This window comes from Myripristis murdjan, chromosome 3 (genome assembly GCF_902150065.1).
Source record: "Myripristis murdjan chromosome 3, fMyrMur1.1, whole genome shotgun sequence".
Lineage (NCBI taxonomy): Eukaryota > Metazoa > Chordata > Actinopteri > Holocentriformes > Holocentridae > Myripristis > Myripristis murdjan.
Genome location: NC_043982.1, coordinates 33222943 through 33245317, shown reverse-complemented (window position 1 = coordinate 33245317; position 22375 = coordinate 33222943). Strand labels below are relative to the sequence as shown.

The following is a 22375-nucleotide window of genomic DNA, read 5'->3' as shown; positions in this document are numbered from 1 at the left end:
ACTTTTTAACTGTACCTGGGAAGGCCATCTATATTGATTGTTACTGTTGTGTGTGTGGGAGGGTGAGGGGTTTGTGGGGTGTCTGGGATGGAGTGTGTGGAAGGGGAGTTGACAAGTCTTTTTTTAAGGAAGATCATCGAGAGACAGAATCAAAGTCTGTCTCTCAGTCTATCTCATTGTCTTTATCTGTAGTATATATATTATAACAATTTCATGGACACACAAAAAAATGTGATTATTGTGAGGAACCAGGTTATGGTAGGAAATCAGGTAACGTGTTAACATGAGTTACCTTACTCTGATTACTTAAAAGTCTCTATCTCCCTCTCCCTCTCTCTCTCTCTCTCTCTCTCTCTCTCCCCATGCAGCTTGACTGAACAAGCCCTGCATTATTGGCAGCCTGGCAGCTGGGAGGAAGGCAGAGGAGTTATTCCACTCAGCCAATCTGCTGCTACACACACATACAAGCACATTACATAGATGTGTTCACACACATGCACAAATGCACTGACACACTCACACGCACGCACGCACGCACGCACGCACGCACGCACGCACGCACACACGCACACACACACAAACTTACAGAATAGAATGCCCAGATTCAAAACAAAGCCGATGGTGACACATCCAATGCGTTAGCGTGTGTGTGTGTGTGTGTGTGTGTGTGTGTGTGTGTGTGTGTGTTAACGTGTGTGTTCGTGCATGTATTAACACACACACAAACGAGCACACACACAAACATACATACACAAGCAGAATATATAAACTAGCAATTACTTTTCATTATTCAGCTCAATTGCATTTACATGCTTTGGCAACACTGCTGATCTCATGACAATCAAATAGAATGAACTCAAAAGAACTGAGACAGACGGATAGATAGACAGATAGACAGACAGATAGATAGATAGATAGATAGATAGATAGATAGATAGATTTTGAATGCAATGTGTGTATTTCACAGAAACACAATAGAAGTGGTCATACTGTCATCATATTTGCATTACCATCATCATAAAACCACAGATATGTTATTTTTGTTGATTGATACATGCAATGTGACGTGAGTTTCAAACACCAGAGAGTCCCTGTGGGATGAACATCTTATTTGCTTTTGGATATCACATGCCACAAGAACTTTGGGTCTGCTATTTAATTATCACTAAAGTAAATAAGATTAGATCTTTAGTAAATATTTGGACTACATGGATTGATTGATGGACATACACACATACACATACAGAGAACGTGAGAGAGAAAGAGAGAGAGAGAGAGAGAGAAAGTGAGGGAGAGAGAGCTAGAGAGAGGGAAGGAGGGAGGGAGAAAGAGAGAGAGAAGGAGGGAGATAGAGGGAGAGGGAGGAAGAGAGAGGGAAGGAGGGAGGGATAGAGAGAGAGAGAGAGAGAGAGAGAGAGAGAGAGAGGGAGGGAGGGAGGGAGGGAGCAAGAGCGAGAGAGATAGAAAGAGAGAGGGAGAGAGAGAGGGAGGGAGGGAGGGAGGGAGAGAGCAAGAGTGAGAGAGAGATAGAGAGAGAGGGAGGGAGGGAGGGAGGGAGGGAGAGAGAGAGCAAGAGCGAGAGAGAGATAGAAGAGAGAGACCCACAAGGCAAAAATAATCCTGAACAAATCCATGTGATTGCTTGATGTGTGAGAGTGTGTGTACAGTAAAGATGGATGATATTAAGTTAATCACCAAAATGGAAAAATACAGGAAGCCGTGTGACCATCAGCACGGTATCTATAAAGACAACACAGATATTGTCGCTTTGGACACCGCGGCCTGTTTTGACAGGAGCGTCTTGATGGTCTGATGGATGAGGAGTTCAGGTTCCAAAACAGAAAAGGCCAGAAACTCATTTAGGAAAGAAATCTCAGCAGCTGGTCAAGCAGTTGATAAGACACTGATCAACAACCCTATCAGCCATCGCAGATCATACTGTGGTCCCACTTACAAGCATATAAATTTCAATGGCATCAGTTCATGTAGGCCTATGCCACTGTACTCCCTGCACATAGCAATTTTACATTTTTTTTTTTAAGTGTAAATGCAGACCTAAATTTGTAAACAGCATTTTCTTTACACATAAAGATCCATAGAACTGTGGCCTACAAACTGCAACTGTGTGTCATTTAAGCAAATTTGAAGGATTCAAGTAGGTCTACATTTGGCTTGGACTATTATACTAAATCATGGATATAAGTATTATTCAATGGTGGATTTAATGTGAAATACCTCATTGTCTGTCTGAGGGAATATAGATTAATGCCTCTAGCAGCACGACATCGTGTGTGTGTGTGTGTGTGTGTGTGTGTGTGTGTGTGTGTGTGTGTGTGTGTGTGTTCATCATAAATGGAAAACGCTGCTCATAATTTGGAGGCCAGCAGCACTGACTGGAGAGAGAGAGAGAGAGAGAGAGAGAGAGAGAGAGAGAGAGAGAGAGAGAGAGTCCAGGGACCTCTGCTGTTCGCGCCTCCTCGTGATGCGCTCGCGACGCACACCAAGCCGCGGGAAGGACGCAGGTCGGTGCCGAGCAGACGAGAGGAACCGCGGACACGGACACACCAACTCCCGGCTCTTCTCCTCAATAATTCCTGATACTTGGCACACTGAATCGCGGAAAACTTGTCCTCCGCCACCGACGGGGCTGTTGCTGTTGCAGGGCGCGTACACAGAGGAACGGTTATGTGATGGGTCTTGGAGCGGTGCCCGGGAGAGCTTTCCTTCGCCAGGGAAGCGGGATGATGAGCAGGTTTCTGTCGTCGACCTGGAAGTTTGGTTTCTACTTAACGACGACGCACAACGGGAAATAAAGGAGTTGCCATTCTCTAAAGGGGGATGAAATTACCAACCACGCTGATTTGCTGCAGTATTACTAGTATAATTCATTTTTTCTGCGCTCACGTGGGGTATTAATTATGTTTCATCGCACCATCGGATTGTACATGTTGCCTGGCTGATTTAACGGCGGCTGGATTGTGGTTATTTGCCCATATTTGGAGTTGTTTGAATAGGCAGTTAACAGGACGGTACACATCCAGGTCAAATGACCGTCTAATGCCCCTGCTGAGTCTGACTAGCCTTACTGTGACATGGAAAAAACAGGACTCTACAGCCTTCTTTATTACTTTCTTCTCAATTCGCCCTTTATCGTTTGTATAAATGGTAAGTTAACTCCCGAAGTTGCTGGAGAGTGGTCATATTGGAATGAGATAAACATGTTCAAGCGAGATACATGGCATTTAAATTCTGTAGTTAATGAACAAGATGCCACTTGTCTGCACCATGAAACGCCATCATCTGCTGAGCTTAAGTGGTCGAAAAGGTTCATTATTTAAGCCCGAATTTGCCTAATTCTATACTATAAATGTATGTTTTCCCTCCTAGGTGAATATATATATATATATATATATATATATATATATATATATATATATATACACACACACACATATATGTTGGAGTGTGGCAGGGCACAAGAAAAGACTGCACGGCACACAGCGTGACACAGTGCCTCAGCTGTCCAAATGTGCTCACATCACAGCATTAGGCTATGCAGAGTGACAGGAAGAGATGGAGAATGGCATTATATTGTTTGGCCAATTGCTTGAAGGCTAAGTCAGATTTGTGTTACAGGTGCTCTAATTTGAGTCTGTAGGCTGATTCATGGCATATAGGAGTGAAGTCCGTAATGACGACATCAAATTGGCCAAATGATAGAGGAAACCCTGGAATAACTAACATTGGCACATTAATTACACATTAATCATTCCTTCTGTTGTCTTGCCTCCCTCTCTCATTGCTCTCACACCAAAGCTTCATTTACTGAAGTCCCTAAAGATGTGAGTGTCGGGGAGGGAGAGGATGTGGAGATGCCCTGCGCCTTCAAGGCTGTCGGTTCGGCACCCATGTCTCTGGAGATCCAGTGGTGGTACCTGAAGGAGGCTGTGCCTAAAGAGCTGCCTCACGAGCTGCAGATCAGCGCCCCGGCCAACAGAGCCAAGGTAAAGGCAACACTGTCAGCACCTCAGCCAAACACCAGACCGCAACTGGGGCCAGGCTGTCAGGCTGTACGCCTGTGTGTGATGTGGGGTTGCAGCCTACTCTTAACATCATCTCTACGTGATTGCAGATATTTCTGTGTATACCTGTCAGCCTCGAAGAATACACATTTTGAGCACATTCTGGGAATGTATTACTTTCATCTAGAAAACTGATCATATCAGTAGCTCTGTAAAATCTGACAGTGTGTATTGCCAGCAATCCACATTTGCACACCCTGCATTATGCTCTTGCTCTGTGCTGTAAATTTGTAAATCGGCAGCCTGCAATTATTTGTGAATCTGTCAATAGTCAGCACAGAGATTTTTTTCAGTGTATTTGCATGATGATTACAGTATCCTTAATCTTCAATATTTCCTGTTTTGTTACATTTTTAACTATATTCTTAGCTACAGCAATGACCCAATTCCTCCTTAATTACCATTTATGTTTTTTCTTCAGCAAAAATGTAGAATATTAAAATAGAAAGTACTAAAATGAGGAAAGCATGCTGGTGATTTACGCTCTGGCAGTAGTCAAGCTTAGACAGTGGGCAATCTATCTAGGCCTAATGCAGCTTATCATCGCATCCTTGCCATATGTGTGCCTGACCTCTTTCTTGCTTCGTTTGTTTGATAGGTCTTTATTAGGAGCATAGCATGTGTATACGTCAGTATAAGGGCAATGTCACACAGACAGTACAAAGGGCACTTGTTGTTTGCTATCAAGACTGTTGGGGGTGTTACATCCCTCTCAGGTCCACTGCCTAAAATGGCTACAATAGAATATTGTGGCAGGGTGCAGTGGGATTCAGTTTCCTTTAGGCATGACAAATCACTCTGAGCCTTTTTCAGTCGTCTGAGGAATCAGGGACAATCACATCTGCAGCATTTCCTCTGCGGTTTAAGCACATTAAAACAGTCAGTGATGGGCAGATGGAGAAGGAGAAAGAGCAAGAGAGAGAGAGAGTTTATCAATGGCATCTTTGAGAACTGTACGCAACCCGCTCTGTCCAGGCTGTCAGCTTCCTGCACCAAAAGACAGAAAAAGACATTTTTATTGTTGTGACTTTGAAATTGTCTGAGGTTTTGGGTATGCTATTCACAATTTTTCTTTTTTTCAGGGTGCTCCAAAAGAAGCCACAAAAATAAGCGTAAGTGTCTGTCTGCCTGTTTGTATATATTTAAATTTGTATTGCTTGCGTGATTCAGTTTTGACTGGCTTGATTTCCTTCTAAAATACATACACGGATCTGGCATTTGATCAGTGATAATTACTTGACAGAGAATGACTTTGCAGGTCTTGTAGTTTTACAGCATAAAAATACCTATCAGACTGGGGTTTGCTTTATAATTATGGCTCAGACCGCTGCATAGCTCCCATTTTTACAGTTGACCTCTCTTAACGCTGAATCCCATTCTTCTGTTCAAGATTACATGACACCATTTAATGCCATAAATCTGGCTTAGCCCTAATGTCTGATACAGTTGACACTGTGGACAGCTGTGCATTACCACCTATTGTTCCATTTTATCTAGTCCTGTTTTCTTGGATTTTGAGTGTTTTCAAACCTGGATACCAGCATCTCCTCACTCTGAGTCTACAGCGCTACACACAATGTGTCAAATTTTGCTTTAATAGTATGGTAAGATTTACCACTGCGGTGTTCCTTCATGCCAGAGGGATAATTGAAGCTCCTTAAGCACTGACCTGTCAGTTTGCTGAGCAACTAATAGGCAGTTGTGAGTTAGTTGGTTTTCAGGATGGCACCTATGTTCCCATCTGAGGCTATAAAGGATGGTGCTACTGTTATTTGACTTACTCTGTGGTAAAAAAAAAAAAAAAAGACATTTGTTGTGCAAACCATAGCAATTGCCACGTTAATCTTTTCTGTCTCTCTGTTCTTTGTCCTCATTCTTTCATTCTTGCTGCCTTCAGACTGTGCGGGTTCAGGGCAATGCCATCTCCCACCGCCTCAGCCTGTCCAAGGTGAAGAAGGAGGATGAGGGGGTATACGAGTGCCGTGTGTCTGACCTGTGGGCTGATGAGACTCAGGAATTTACAGTTCAGGCCACGCTGCATGTTACACCAGGCGATGGCATGGTCGCTGAGGAAGCCGTGTCACACATCCAGAACCGCTGGCCAATGAGGAATAACAACCCAGCACTGAGTGGCGGGGGGAGAGCAACCTCTGAGCCTGGCCAGGGTCAGGGCTTTGGCCAGGGTGGGGAGGCAGGAGGTCAAAGGTCAGGGCAGGGGAAATCTCGGGTGCCTCAGCAGGCTGGACCTGGCCTCCTCCCGTCCAGCACATCCACCACCACTTCAGTGGCCAAGTCCTCGGCATCACCGCTGCCAGGGAACGCAGCCATCCTCCGGCAGCAGCATGGAGCTGGTAAGTGAAGGTTGGAGGTATCATAGAGCTACAGTGACCCCTAGTGGTGGTAAAGGATAGCAGCAGTCTTGGCTTTACAAAAAATACAGCTTTGTGCCTGCTGTGCCTGCAGCATTTGTAGTCTGTATCTGTCCGTAGGTTTGTCTGTCTGAGTAGCTTGTTACATGTTACTGTTTTCTCTTTGAAAGCACCCTTTACTTTTCATTTGTTTTTTTTATTGTGGAATTTATTCCTACCGAGATGCTATGTTTAATGCTGCTTTTTGACAAACAGCATCTGTTTCTGTAATTTTAAGTGTATGCAAATTTTCCTGCGCTTGTGATCGTATTGTGTTTTACTTACATGGACCAGACATGGCACGCAAACAGATCGGGGGGGCTCAGGCACTGTGTAGATCCCAGAGCATATTCCATATGGCTCTATTTCTGCAGCATGAAATAGTCACATCCTGTGTGTTCAGATATCCTGCTGTGATCTGTAGTTCACTGAAGTATGTCTTTCATTTGGCCATGAAACCATTATGCAAGTATGGAGAGTACTGTCAGGAGATATTTAGAATGAAATTTATACTGCATACATGTGGTGGTTTGGTTGTGTGTTTGTGTTAGTGTTATCTTGGAACATAAAAAAGGGAACAAACCCCAACCCACACACATTAATTGCTCACCAAATCAAAAGTTCTGTATAATTTATTTGTGCCCCAATAGTGACTCCTCTGAGTAGAAACCTTCTGTGTTGCTCATGCATCTACAGTGCACACTTATGTCTCCATTGAGAGCGTGCAAACATTTGTGTGCCCATAGATATGTGTTCTCATGGGTGCGTCCTTTGAAATACATGTGATCACTCAGTACAATATTCCTCATCGTTTATTCATATCCTTCTGTCACAGTTCTCAAACCTCTTTCATTGAGGGAGCATTTTTGTTGACTTGTGTATGAATGTGTAACACCTATGTATTACCGCCTCTGCCAGTGGGTTGGCAGATGGCAAGGGGATGGATGGGGATGGATGGGGGTGGGAGGGGTGCAAGGGGGGCTTGTAATCTACCTCCCCATAGCTCTTCTCTGTGCCTCAGTGCTGTTCGATGAAGCATACTTCTGAATAATTGAATCTCATCGAAGTCTAGAGGAGCCCTGTCAGCCCTGCTGCCGAAGCAGAGAGAAATCAGTCTGTTGGACTGTATGAAAGATGCTGTGTACAGTACCAAGACACATGAGGACATCTTCCTAGCAATATCTTGATGCATGTAGAGCCTGTTTTTTTTTTTTTTTTTTTTTTTTTATGGGCAGGTTGCCCACAACACTGAAGTTATGGGTTTCAGTCCCACAAGGCTTTGGACACATGTTGGCATTGTGTTCCTAAATGGCAGGAGCTGGGCAAGGCCAATGGTCTAGCAGTTAAAGTGAATGTCTTTGGAGCTATATTTCCTTCAAAACAAATTGTACATAAACCTAAGACTGTGAAATGGTGAAATCATAAAAATGTAATTTGAGGCCCCAAAGTCAAGAAAAATAGGATTGCAACCAACACATTGAAACTGTTACTGAAAAAAATAAACCTCCTGTTATCACTTTCTGTTTACATGATTACAGATTTTTATATTTGAACTATTATTATTAGGTTTATATATACTGTAAAACTGCTTTAATCATCCATAGCAACCGGCCTGTATTTGGGACCTCCGTGTATTTGGGATCCACCTTTATTTCCCTCTGCACAAAATTATTGTTTGGCAAAAACTAGAAAAATAATCATACCAGAAATTAAGGATATATAAAACATATCTCTCAAAGCCTCCCAGTTTTAGCATTTTCTTTTTCTCCTCTGTGGGCTGTCTATCTCATTTTATTTCACATATTAGACACACACTGTACGCACTTAGCCGCAGTGTTGCATGTGACCCCACCTGCCCGCTGTCTGCAGCAACCCTTCATACAGAATTACATGCAGAATTTGAGCTTGATAGGGTTCAGATTGAGAATTATAAACTCAGTCACTCATAAAACATACCAGTACCTTAGCCGGTGAGCTGATTCTGTCTCAGGGCAGTAAGCAGCTTTTGCCCAAAGACAGGCACATTTCCCCAGTAGGAGAAGCTGGCCTCTGCTTCACAGTTTGTCAACAAGCAGTGGGTTAAACAGCCTGAAGCACCACAACAGTTTTTAGTTTTGATGTGAATGTTTAACATAACCCAGCTTTTAATAGGGACCGGCAATTATTGGTCAAAAGGTGTAGCCACACCCAGCCGATAAAAGGGACTCTTTTTCTTAATAGGAAGGATCAGGCCCAAGCTACGCCAGATGTTTTGTAGCACACATACATTAATTCAGGAAGTGTGTCTAACTAACAAAATGTTACTGCATCCATATTTTCATTTAATATATCTGGGCTGTGATAAATTTAGAATCTGCTGCAGGTTATTACACAATGCTGTTTTGTAATCATAAACGTGGGCATCATATCCAAGTAGCTGCTGCACTGTCATCTTCCCCAGAATAATGATGATGATGATAATAATGATAATAATAATAATAATAATAATAATAATTATTATTATTATTATTATTATTACCAGTTTAAAAAAAAAAAAAAAAAAAAAAAAAACTTTCTAAACTTTCCAGTCATTTCTACTTTCTACGTTTTCCCTATGAATTGTCGACTTGACCTGCAAAACATGGGGTCAGATTTTTACATTTACAGAACTGGCTTTTCAAATCACTTTTAAAATATACCTTTATAGATCTCCTTTCAAAAGGCACAATATGTGGGGTACAGTATTTAATTTGGGAAAGGGTATATCAAGTGTTCTTCCAACAGTGGTTGCTTATTCAAAGTTTTTTTCAGGGATGAAGGAAAGGACTTTATCAGCAGTGACGCTCCCTACAATGCGTAGCATGTGATTACAAGTGATTCTGCAGTGAGGTCATGTGGGTGTGCATTTGTTTGTGGATGTGTACATACATATGTTTTTGTGTGTGCATGAGGTTAAATATCCTTTACCATGGACACACTCTGTGTCATTCCAGTTTGGCTGGTGCAGACTGATCCTGCAGACAGTGGTAAAGCCTGTGATAAAGCCAAAAGCCCAAGTTCAGTGATGAACTGCTATGAATCCTTATTGCAGTCTGTCTACTTTCCACCGAGCCTTTCAGATTTGACAGTATAACCATGAACAAAGCACTGATGAGCAAAGTCAAAATAGTTCTAAAACCATATGTCCATTGCTCATCCATGTAACCTACATCTGTGTGTTGGCTGGTTGATTAATGATACAGTACATATAACTTCAGAGTCAAAAGCAGAGTTCCAGTTTTGGACACAGGAACTGCGCACTGGTCTCACACTGAGATATGTTACTCCATAGGTCAAGACCTTTCAAACGATGTCAAACGATTTCAAACGATGTCTTCATTGTTGTTCTGTGACAAAGTTTGATTTTCATCGTGCTCCAAGCCAAGGCTGTCTCAGGTGTACATCTGCAGACCTCTTTTAGGGCCAAGCTTGATAAAATCAGTCAAACTTCTTTAAGGGGGTATTTAATGGCCAAATGTATTTATAATATTGATGTTAGTCTTAAACACAGTCATACTTTTCAATATGGACCATTTCAAAGCTTATTTTTTTATTTTATTTGCGAGGAGCACGCAATGCGTTATTAGGAGGTCATGCTCATTTCACGGATTTCTGTGAGAGCAGGTTAACCCCACGCCTCCCTCCCCAGATTTCCACGGCGAGCGGAAGCTACATCAGCGACAGTGGTAGCAGCGTCCATAGCAACAGCCATAGCAACGATAGAAACCTGAAAGAATCTTTGTAATAACTAACAAAGTAAACATTATATACACTAACTGAACGACGATTTTGGAAATAAAATGCACATTTCCCGCTAGAAATGTTATCAAAACGCATTTGAATGCATAAGCTCTCTTAAAATATTGCATTTTCCACTGAGAATAAAAGGAATGTCCGCCATTTTTCTTAAGGCTCTCGCTTCGGGGCTCGCGCAGGCGCGCTGATCGCTCGTGCTGCTGGAAATTCGTAGGAATATGCACGGAAATTTGTCATTTTTCGTACGATATCATACGAACCGTTTCATGAGAATACGTTGAACAGAGTGGTGGCACTGACCACTAATAATATTTTATAATAGGCATTATAGATAGGTAAAATTGTTGTGGTCTGACTGTTTGTGGGGTGTTGTAGTCCACTTGGCAGCAAAAAGTGTAACCAAAATTTAACAACAAATTCCATTATGTTAACCTTTAGATATAACAAATATTTTGTATATTATATTATATTATATTATATGTAACATACTGCGATGGACTGGCGACCTGTCCAGGGTGTTTCCTTGCTTACTGTAGGCCTTATTTGTGTTATTTATTAGATTATGATTGCTCTTGTGATTGCTTTTCTTTCTTTCTTTCTTTCTTTCTTTCTTTCTTTCTTTCTTTCTTTCTTTTCCACTAAAAGTATCCAGATTGCTAAAACAGTAACAGCTACAACCTCAAAGCTCACAACATAGGTCCCAAATCTCACCAACTAGTCAACTGACAAAATGACCAATTGGCCATTCGGAGGCACTGTATTAAACAGTTTTACATTTTGGTGAAAAAGGTAGGCACCGTGCATCACATTAAAAAAAATTCACATCAGCACTTTCAGTGCTTTGGGCTGGATTCATGCTACAGGACACGCCCACATAGCTTTTACAATTTTTGTGCAGTTTTGTGCTAGAACAAACTCATCCTAGTTGTTAAGTCCTATCATCACCAAATTTGTATAATCTCTGGCCTCTTGTAATAAAAAGTTGTCAAAGGATGTTTGGTATTTGTAACCGTTTTGCTGCAGTTCATTTCTGAGGGCAAAATGCTAACTCAAAAATGGCCTTAACTAATCAATTCTCAAGTGTATCCTGAGCATGTGTGCCAAAGTGCCTCACATTTCAACAGCAATGGCAGTAAAAAGTTTTTCTGTTCATTATGAGTCCATTAGTGATACCTAGCTGTATGCTTTTGCCTTGTCAGGACAGGAATTTGAACTTAGCTATAAACAGCATATTGTGCTGTGACCCTGTAAGTTGCCATGGCTATATATTTTTTTTTTTTTTTGAGTTCTCCCAGAGTGCAATTTACATGGCTTTCACTGAAACATATGTATTCACTGCTTCATACTGTCAGATGCTCTGCTGTTATGGAGATATCCTAAGAGTTTCTAGATGATTTAACTGGCATGGGTAGCCTAACAACAACTGGGAGTCTATCTTCAGATATCTAAAAAAAACTTAGTGAAGAGAGCGTGATCCCACATGCTGGTGAGATGACATCTTCAGGTAGCCATCCCCATCTCTGAAATATTGGCGAGAAATGACAGAGATTGTAATGCAGTTTCAATGGCTGCACAAAATTGCAGACATCCCATGTTAGAAATGAAAACTCAAATGTCGCTTTGGAAACTTATCCCGTCTGAAGAGGGCTTATGTTTGTATGATACTGTAGAATGACAGCTACTGTGCTACTGTATAGTTCCATGACTTATGTTGTACCAGTTAGTTGGCATCTTATAGACTGAGGAGGCAATAGTTTGCCCACATGATGAGAGACTGTGATTCAATAGATCAATAGGTCAGTAAATGTAATGCGTAACCTAAAGGCAAAAATGACCCTTAAATAACATAAGACTGTTAAAACAACAGATTGATGTGATATACCAAGCATTTATTGGACAATTTTGTTGTTTTTGTTGTGTTATTTTCTTAGCATAAGCTAATTATTGTAAGAATTATGCACATCATATATTTTTTAAATTAACATTTTTAAAAAAATCTCACCTAAACCTGCTGTACTCCAGTAGCTAGTCCTAGGGGTACGCATATCCCCATTTGAGAAACACTGATATAGAAAATATGTCATCACTTTGAGATATTTCCAGTTCAGCTACAATGGTGTTTGATCGCAGAAAATGTTAAGCTGTCTAAAACATTAGTTGGGAATGTCAGATTTTGGTATCAGTCACTCAGAATCAAAGAGCAAGGCCTTCTTTCTCAACTCATCATTTTTCACTGACATTGAACAATCATACAGGGGAAAATCCATCGTAGGCCAGACAGAGACAGTTGCCTCCACAGACCAAAAATCAATACAGCCACAAGACATTGTGTTTTAACGTAAGGCATGAAAGCAATTCTGGGAAATGCAGGAACTCACTAACCAAAGCAGAATAAATGAGGAATGCTTAGGGAAAGTGGGAACACCAAAAAACTGAATTACAACACTTCATCATGAAAGAACGTCTGGAACGAACTGAACATCACAAATCCAGCAGGATTGAGGATGGATTTTTCCCTTAACTGAAGATCTACACTGAGAAACACATGCATAAAAAATAAAGGAGACATGTCAGACACACGTGGCTCACAAGAATTCAATAACTCTAGTATTAAATAACTAAAAAAAAAAACCTTCTTCGGCAACAGAGTAGTATGGAAGACCAGGACGGACTGGACTAAAATGATAATGTGAAAACAAAAATGTGATTTCACATTAGCATTATAATTTTCCACATATTTATGTGTTTCTTGAGTAAAAAAATTGTGTTTTCAGTTTCATTTTCCCTGACTTGTCCAGATATTCTCGAAAATTGAAAAGCCGTTAGATATTTCATATTCAAAGATCGACCCCGCTGTGTTGTGTATAATATTCAAATGCCATTGTCTGCAGCTGGCTTGCAGGACCGAGCCTATTTAGCAGTGCTGGGAAGAACTGACAACCACAGGTAGGATAATCTTCACTCTTTAATAATTTATTGATTGATATCTGACATTGATCTTACCTTTAGATCTTGCTCTAAACAGCACGTTTCTTCCTTACAAATCCTACATCGATTGCCATGAGCTAACATTGCTATCGTAAGCATAATACAAGCTATAATGAGTTTGTTAACTAGCAATGACTCACATTATCTAGCTCAGTTAGCTAACATAAGAAAAGACGCATCATTTGTCTTGCAGTATGAAGGAGCTGCATACATCCTCACCCACCCGTAGCCAGCCAGCTCACAGCTCTGTTTTTATTCTTTAGAGTGACAAAACTTAAGGTTTAGTTTGAGCGTGAACTCAGCGTGAACTTTTGATGCATACGTCATAGACTTGTAACTTGTGCAGTGATGTGATAGTTAAGTTAATGTTTACGTTTATTTGTGGCTTTATGTAATGATATTGGGCTCATTGAAGTTTGCACCTAACATACAGCTGTGCAAGATTAAATTAAGAAGTACTTTGCTAATATGGAGAGATTCCAGTTTTTCTAAATATTTTTTAGAAACAACAGCTATCCTCTTCATTACATCTTATGACTTATCGGCTGTTTTGGAGTTGTATGTACTGGCCATCGGTGTAAATCTGTAAGATTAAAGCTTGTAGCTTGATGCTACAAACACTGCAGCCAGTCTCTCCAGTCGTGTCACCTGCTGGCATTTAGAAAATATTCACACAGTAACCAACAACTTGCACCATCCACCTGTCTTGACTTTTCCTTATTTTATATTTATATTTGACATTTAATATTCTGTTTTGCAGCACAAGTCCCTGTGCACCAATCCAGTACTGACTGGAGTGGTGACTGAGCCAGGCCTTTTGACCCAACATCAGTGCCTGACCTGAGCCACACTCTTGTGTCTGAACTGGAGCAAATCCCCACATCCGTGCTCCAAAATGTGGTGGAAAACTAGAAGAGGAATAGAAGAGGAACAACTCCTCAATACTGCCCATTGTTTGTAATGCACAAATCCACCTAAACAAAAACAAACTATATGTAGAACATCGGGGACATTGTGTATAAATGTTGCAGTCATACAGTATTTATCTGAAAAAAAAAAAAAAAAAATTCATCACAGCAAAGTGCGATTTCTTTAACAAACTGGCTTAACATCATGTAGCTTCTGGGTAACTATTTGCTAATTGGCAAACCTCACTGTTGTTGTGACAACAAAACAACCCTCAATATCCTAAGTGGTAATATAAATTATTTATTCAACTGTCAAAATTTGCATCTAACTTGCTAGTTTACCCATCTTCATATATAATCACCATTTGTTTCTGAAGACTAATCAGTACAGAGGCGCCCTGGTGGCACACAGGGCAGAGTGCCTACCATGTAAAACTAAGGCTGAGCTGCAGCCGCCTATGTTCACATCCGGCCCAGAGCCTTTGCTACATGTTATCCCCTCTCTCTCCTTTCCTGTCTTTCTCAGCTGTGACTTTTTTTCCTTCAGTAGAACGTCCTCCTGCCCAGCCAACCCCAACCCAAATAATGGCTGGATGTGTTTCCCTCAACACAGATCTAGATCTAGGATATGATTTCTATAAAACTATATGTAATGATAAAATGAGAAACTGATCCTGAATCAGCAGTCAGAAAATAAAGTTAATTTATTACAATGAAATGAAGAAATTGTTAGATTTTAGCCACCTTTTATGATTATTGACTGGATATTATAAAAAAATTATTAGATAAAATTATCACACATATGCTGTGCAGGGTAGCTGACAATGGCAGCTCTGGCTTGTGTTTTGTCCCACCTGCTGAGAAGGACTGATAGGTCGGTACAACTTGAAAATAAAAAATGGTAGGAGAGTCTTGAAATCCAATTGCAAATGAGTGCAATGCCTTTTTCATTTTCACATTTGAATTCACATTTGACTTTTGTACACTGTACAGCTGTACAAGTGCCAGTTCTGTTTTCATTGTCAGGTAGCCATAAAATGTGATGTAAATTGATCTCACAATATTAAAATTGATAGTGACTGAAATAATGCTTGCATGAATGGAAAATCAAATAACACCTTCTGTGTTGCATTTTAATTTTCACATATAAATTAACATTTGAATATTGAACACAATACCGCAGGTTGTGTGGAAATATGAAATATCAAATGGCTTTTCAATTTTCATTTTAACCCTGCTATTATCTTTCAGATCAATTTGACCCTATTCAATGTTTAATGCCTCTAAATCCATAATTAACATCCTTTTTTTGCTTCATATTTAATAATTTTAACTAATTTATGGGGCCAAGTAAACATAAAATTAACATTATATGTTTTCAATGTTGTGGGCACGTTTTGTACATGTTGGTGTGAGGAATTATTACTGGGGAGTTATAACCTGCCATATATAATCTTCAAAAAACCCTGACCAAAACATAACCACACCTGTAGTTGTGAGAGAACCATTGTTTTTTTTAGTTAATGTGACTTTTGGGAAAAACATGATACCCACAAGCGCTTTGATGTATAAGTGGGTGAGTGGGGGAGGTTATGTTTTATTTAAAGGGCTGTTTCGGTTGTGAACAAGACACAAAGTTCCTTACACTTAAACCTGGGTAACAATTTTTAGTATAATCACTTTGTGGACGTTTAAATTAGTGGGGGCAAACTGACCCCAACTGGAAAAAAGAGGTTTAGTAAATTTGAAGGTAACACAAGGGTTAATATAGTAAAATAAAATGTCTGAACAACTATGAGAAAGGGAAAAAAAAAAAAAAGAAAAAAAAAACTTGATTAATGAAAAAATTGGATTGTTGCAAATTGATTTTCCATTCAACACTTAAATATGTGGAAAATTATAATGTTATTGTGGTATTAAATTTTCTTTTTCAAGCTTACACTAGACTAGTCTGCTCTCCACAATTATGTTAGGCATCTGAAGCCTTCAAAACAACCACTGGAAGATCCAGCTCTAGCATTATCTAATTGACTTGCTTCCCCTCTGGTCTCACTACCTGACAAGCCTCTGATCCTTGTCATGTGATTTGACGAGTTTAATGAAGCATTTAAAAGGCTCTGCGGTGTAGCTATTGCATATATTCAATGTGCAGTCTCAATTTTACCTTGATTAATCACGCAGTCGTGCTGTAGAGCCTTTCCTCTCTGAATCATTTCCCTGTAATCCTTCTCCTAAAAGCAAGCAATTTATCTGTTATTTAATGGTCTTCAGTGTCTGATGAATTCAAAAGTTGCTCTAATTACTTTGTAAGTGCCTGACAAGGTTTTATATCCAGGTATGTCTGTATGAGCATGTGCTCGTCTTCTCTAATTTCAACACAGGATTGATAAATAAGAAAACGGCATTTATTCTACACATACTTACAATCGAGTGAAGACTATGCTTATTTTCGATTGTATCCTAAATGAAATGATTAACATTGCCTCCCCATGTTATTTGTCTGAAGTCTATGTAGGCCTGGTTGCATACTAGGTGATGTATGCAATACATTGTCCTTAAATAAATACATCAGCGTATTATACTTGAACTTCTTTTGTTTTGAGGAGGCTAACCTAATTCCATATCTGCAGGATAATGCCATCTCTAACATCTGTCATGTGACCTGACATGTATTATCCTTCACAATTACAAGTGACTCTGCATTTGACCTTTCACCAAATGTGCAGTTGTACAGATGGGACAAGGAAAGCAAAAACATAAAAGAGATTGTCAAAGGCAAAAAATCTGCCCTATAATTTAGTTTTTATCAGAGAAGACAAATATAGAACTGCATACGGTCACTTGTGGTGACATGTTGAGATCATAATATCCACAAACCAGATAATATAATTAGATGAAACTCCACTGACCCAGTGTCAGTGGAGTATTTTTAAATCAATCTGATGCATAAAATCAGATCAGAGAACTGTTCTCCTGTGTGATCTTAATCCAGATGATCCCACAATGTGCTCTTAACCCTCCTAAACTACGCATAGCTTATGAAGCTGTTTTTCTCAGAAACGCTGGTGGAGGCAAGCTCCCCGTTGTTAAGTGCACTATCGATCCTTCAGTAAAGACTTAAGTTATTTCTGGAGAACAAAACAAATTAATTTTAATCTTTTCTTGTCTTTCTCTCTGTCTCTGTGTTCCTCTTGGCAGTTCTCTCGCTAGTTTTGTGTTTTCCTATTTCCTCTCGTCAGTCTGACTGCGCTGTAGCTTTCTGTCATTTCTTTGTCACGCTGTTTCCTCTATTTTTTTTTTTTTTTTTTTTTTTTTTAATTAAATGACCGTGACATAACCACTTAAAGCACAACAAATTGACATGAGGTGATTAGTTGATTTTGTAATTACCTGGTTTGCCTCCTGCAGTGGTGTAATCGAAGATGTAATGGTGGATGAACCCATCGGGTCGCTGCACCTATTTTTTAGCTGCAGAATAGAATTTACCGCTTTTTATCGTCATCAAACTTTAACATGTAATTTTACAGTGTAAGTAGAATAAAACTGATGCATGTTACGTCTTTTAAAGAATAAAAATATAAATCAGTGCTTTTCTGAAACTGATCGATTTTTGTTAAATGGCGTGTTTTGCATTATGATGATGAAAGACTGGAGGTCATAATTTACCCTCTTTTTTCATTTACTACATCATCACAGGTTGCGGTATGTTAGCTGGATGTGTTAAACCTAGGCTCAAAGTCAAGTGTAATGGTTCAGCCATTTGGTGGTTACGTGTGCATTGCTAGATACCAAATGCCTTGTTCCATGATCAGCATGAGATTAAATGGATTGGTGTTTTAATTTTGTAGCATGGAGTCAGCACAGGTCAAAATCAGAAAGTACGCCTGCTTAATATGGGTGAGGTGTGTGCTGATATTTTCACATTTCAGCCCTGCAGTGGACTGTCATGCAGGCAGGCCACTGGTGTCTGTTTCATTCTAAATCAAATACTGTTAAGTGGCTCTCTGACACTTTTACATTGACAGAGGAAGCCAGAGGAATCCATCTTGGGCATTTCCCCCCATTTTCTTTAAGTTGATCTCCTCTACGTATTTGACAAGAGATGAAGGTTAAAAAGCAGCATGGCAGAATTGAAAGATTGCCTCACTCTTTCTCTCTGCTCTGCAGCCTTATCCACAGCAACAGCCAGTGGCGGTGGGGAAAGAGAGAACAAGTGTGTGTGTCCGTGTCGATGTGTGTGCCTGTTTTAAGCGTGGGTGGAGGGGGTTGAGGGCTCAGAAACGCAGGCATCTGTCACTTTTCTGCAATGTCATCTGACTGAGTGGCAGAAACAATTAATATGGGAGGGGAGGATGGCGGCGGCAGCAGGGAGGGGGAGGGGGAGATAAGCTGTCAGGTGTCTTAAATTGCCTCTCATATTTTCATTTTTCATCTGTAGTTTGGTGGCCTTGCCTCAGTAACAGATAAACCTGCCCTCCCTCTCCATCACTGTCTCGCTCTTCACTCCTCCTCCTGTCCCAGTTCCACCATCAGATGACAAATACTGGCGAGGTTTCAAGCAGCAGTTATTGATACTGAAGTTACCAGGATCAGTTGTGACGATGTACAAGAACGATGCTGCCTATTGTGGAGTGTAGCACTCAGAGCCACCTCAGCTGGTCAAGTTGAAAAGGAAAAATCCACTCTCACGCACTTGTACACTGTTAGATGAGATCTCTCTGATGTTTAGTGCTTTCCAGGAGATTTTTGGTCTACCATTTTCCCTCAAATGCCTTGTCTGCTATTTGTTTTTTGGTGGTTTTGACTGGCATTGGTGCAAGTACAAATGAGTAACAAAATAAATAATAACATAGCTCTTGACTATATGAAATTCAGTTCATAACATAATATGTGGTCTACTGGTCAAAATTATGATATGACTTCAGAAATACTGTTTGAAAGTTGGTACGAAAACCTTGGGAGGGACAAAAGGTAGTTGCTCATTCTTGCTCTCTTATCTAATCAAAAGTATTTTTGCGGGCAAAAAGCCTATTTTAGCAGTAACTAGATTGAGGTAAAAGAGCTGTGCTTTGCATAACAAGCTGGCCACATATTAAGTTTGCACAATGACTTCACTCTCCAATATTGAATCATGCTCGCTCTGCTTAAATGTTGGTGTCACGATGATGTTTGTGTGTGACTGTGTGTGTTTGTGCATGTAACCCACAGCGGCTAATCTATGGTGACACAATTTTTTTTTTTTTTTTTTTTTTTTTTTTCAGTTCAGAGTGTCCTTAATTGGGTGGGGCCATTCCTCCTTGGATCAACTCACCTCATTTTCAAAGATCAGGTCATTATTGTCATGCAACAGAAAACAAAGGATTCTGGTGCCGTTCTGGTACTCCATTCTGTAAAATGTTAGTCTTGAATCCTAGAAGGGACTTGGACTTTGCATTCAGCTTTTGGTTATAGTCCATGTGCACCTTAAGAGAGCAAGAGCAAGAGAGTTTTTGCATATGGGAAAAATTGGGAGTTGCAGACCTCACTCAAAACATGTTGTTAAGTGCCATTGCATTCAGGTATATTGAGACTACTGTTGTTAAAGAAACTTGCATCTCTGCCTCTTCTGCATAAGACCACACCACAATGCCAGAAATAACACCTTCGGTAACACTCCCTGTAAACATGAGGAGGAACATGACTTGCTAGATGATAACTAGAGATTGCCATGAAATTTTCTTGTGAGAAATGCAGAGTTAGCCTAGGTGGGTTAAGTTTGCTTTTCTTTCATGAAAATTAGCTTGTTTACTAGTGCTTTTGTTTTTTTTTAATCACATTTTATGCCTTTATGCTTTTTTTTCTCATGTATTTGAGTGTATGATATTGTTTGCCAGCACTTATTCATAACATCTGGAGCGCTGAAGCTATGAATTTTTTCTTTGCCTTAATGTCATATGCATTTTGCTTGTCACAAGAGCACAATTGACTGGTGTTATTGCAGCTGTTAAATATGGAACACCTCATTAGCGTGTCGATTTTGACTGGCTCTCAGGGACAGGGATACAACTTTATTTTCCACCATCATAATGCAATACTGGTGTGCTAATTACCGCCGTGTTAATGTTACCAATGATAGATTACTGCGCCAGAGACTTAGCATGGCGCTATACCTTTACCGCTGAGTTTTATGAATCCGGGCTAATAAGTATGCCTGCTCAACGATTCTGAAGGGTAGACCTCAAACCTGACATTTACAAATAGCTGAAAAATGTTCCGCCATCCATCTTATTTGTAACTGTTTTAGAAATATTGTGATGTGATATCACAGTATTACATCTCATTTGCTAGCAATCCACAAAACCAAACAACAAAATCCACCCTGAAAAGCAAGGCAAATTAACTTTTTTTGTTTTGTTTTTTTTGTTTTGTTTTTTGTTTTGTTTTTTTAGAATGGATGTCATTTTAGAGATCATAAATTAGTAACAAAATGATGCATGGTACCATACATAATGGTAATCTTAAAGGAGCTGACAGGCAGAAGTAATGTGGTAATAAAATACTCAATGAGTGATGATGTGAGGTGAGCTTTGCCTTTGAGAGAGAACAGAAAGGTGGAATAAAATAAGATGGACACATGCAGAATGTGCGCCTACCCAGAATGCAACAAGGCAACGGTGCTGGCCACCATAGCTGACCTTGGCATCTCTTTGCAAAATCTGTTTGTCACTGACAGCTGTGTGTATATGTGTGTGTGTGTGTGTGTGCAAGCGCATGTGTGTGTGCATATGTGATTGAATGAGTGAGAGAGACACCATCTGTCTGTCAATCTGTGTGGTTACACTGTTGTAAATAAAGCATTGAATGTCTGCTGTGTTTACTTGGAATTTATGTATGCTTATAAGCAGTTTCTGTACCTAAGAGAGAGTCAGGGTGAACAGGATCTAGTAACAAATGTCATAAACAACAACATGAATTACCCTCCCACATCTGACATGGTAAGTAAATAAAAAAACAAACAAACAAATTCACAGACAAACTAGCAGCTCAGCAGTGAACAACATGGCAATTTTATTAGTTAAACTTTTTTTTTTTTTTTTTCCAAGATTACTCTTTGGGCATTTCTGCTTAATTAGACGGACACAGTACAAAGAGACAGGAGAGACGGGACGACATGCAGCACAGAGTCTGGGCCGGATTTGAGCCCAGGCCACTGTGGCTCAGCCTTGTGTTAAATGGTATGCGCTCTATGCAGGGAGCCACCATGACACCCCCTTAATAGTTTAGTGCTCTTTCTGAGACTGTATGTGTGTGAGAGAGATACAAAAGTGTATGTGACCAGACACAGGCTGACTGAGTGCAAAATAAAGTGAGCTGTAAACATCAGGCTCCAGTGTTAACATAATCTCAGCCTCCCGGTCAGTGAAGCTCTGCTTCATAAACTTTCGATCTGACAGGAAAAGAAAAGGAAAGGAAAGGAACTGGAAACAGAGGACACATCTATTTCAAGAGACAGTTGTGTGAGACAAGGACTAGTAGATCAAAAGTTTTGAATAAACTCTCGCACACTGTCTAATTTGCAGTGACACATTTCATGTAATGTTTTGGTACAAGGCAAATGGTCAGTGACGAAGTAAAGAGCAAAAAACATTTTTACTTATATAGCTCTATATATTGTTTTTTATTGCGTCATAGTGAACTGATGTTTGGTGTTCATGCCTTTCTGTTGCTTGCAGGGAATGTGATTGGTGGCAGAGTTACAACCACTCCCTATTTAGGATTGTTTTACATTGTCCCTAACCATTGCCTCATGAAGCTCTAGTACTGAAATATCACATTAAATGCATCACTGCAAATTAACCTGTGTTCATTTGCAACTTCAGATCAGAAATTAAATTTAAAAAGCACAACATTTTGTGTAGCCTATACATTGCCTGGTCACAAGTAAGTTAAAATTTTGCACTTGTTGAAGATTTCTGTATCGGAATATTTATTGAATTAATGGGTTAAATGAACATATATAGAGTTAGAATAAGTATTGAGGGAAATGATGCATGAATGACTGAATGGGAAAATGAATGAGTGAGTGAATGGGAACTGACTGAGTGAAACTGATGCTGACTGGTCACAAGGGGGTGTGGTAATATGTAAAGCCAGTCACAAAAAGACATATAACTTTGAGGCAGATTCATGTCTGAATATATTAAACAAAAACATGACCTTCTATTAAAAAGCAGGA

The 22375-nt window shown here is 40.0% G+C and overlaps 1 protein-coding gene across 1 annotated transcript in view; it reads left to right on the top strand.

Annotated features, from left to right (window-relative positions):
* Nucleotides 1–2520: 2520 nt before the first annotated feature.
* Nucleotides 2521–22375, top strand: part of vstm2b (V-set and transmembrane domain containing 2B) — a 32955-nt gene continuing 13100 nt past the window's right edge. Inside the window, exons 1-4 of the mRNA XM_030075902.1 lie at nucleotides 2521–3165; nucleotides 3817–4004; nucleotides 5165–5194; nucleotides 5980–6433. Of these exons, the coding sequence (XP_029931762.1) occupies nucleotides 3093–3165; nucleotides 3817–4004; nucleotides 5165–5194; nucleotides 5980–6433 (745 nt within the window). The 5' untranslated portion in view covers nucleotides 2521–3092. The remainder of the gene's footprint in view (nucleotides 3166–3816; nucleotides 4005–5164; nucleotides 5195–5979; nucleotides 6434–22375) is intronic.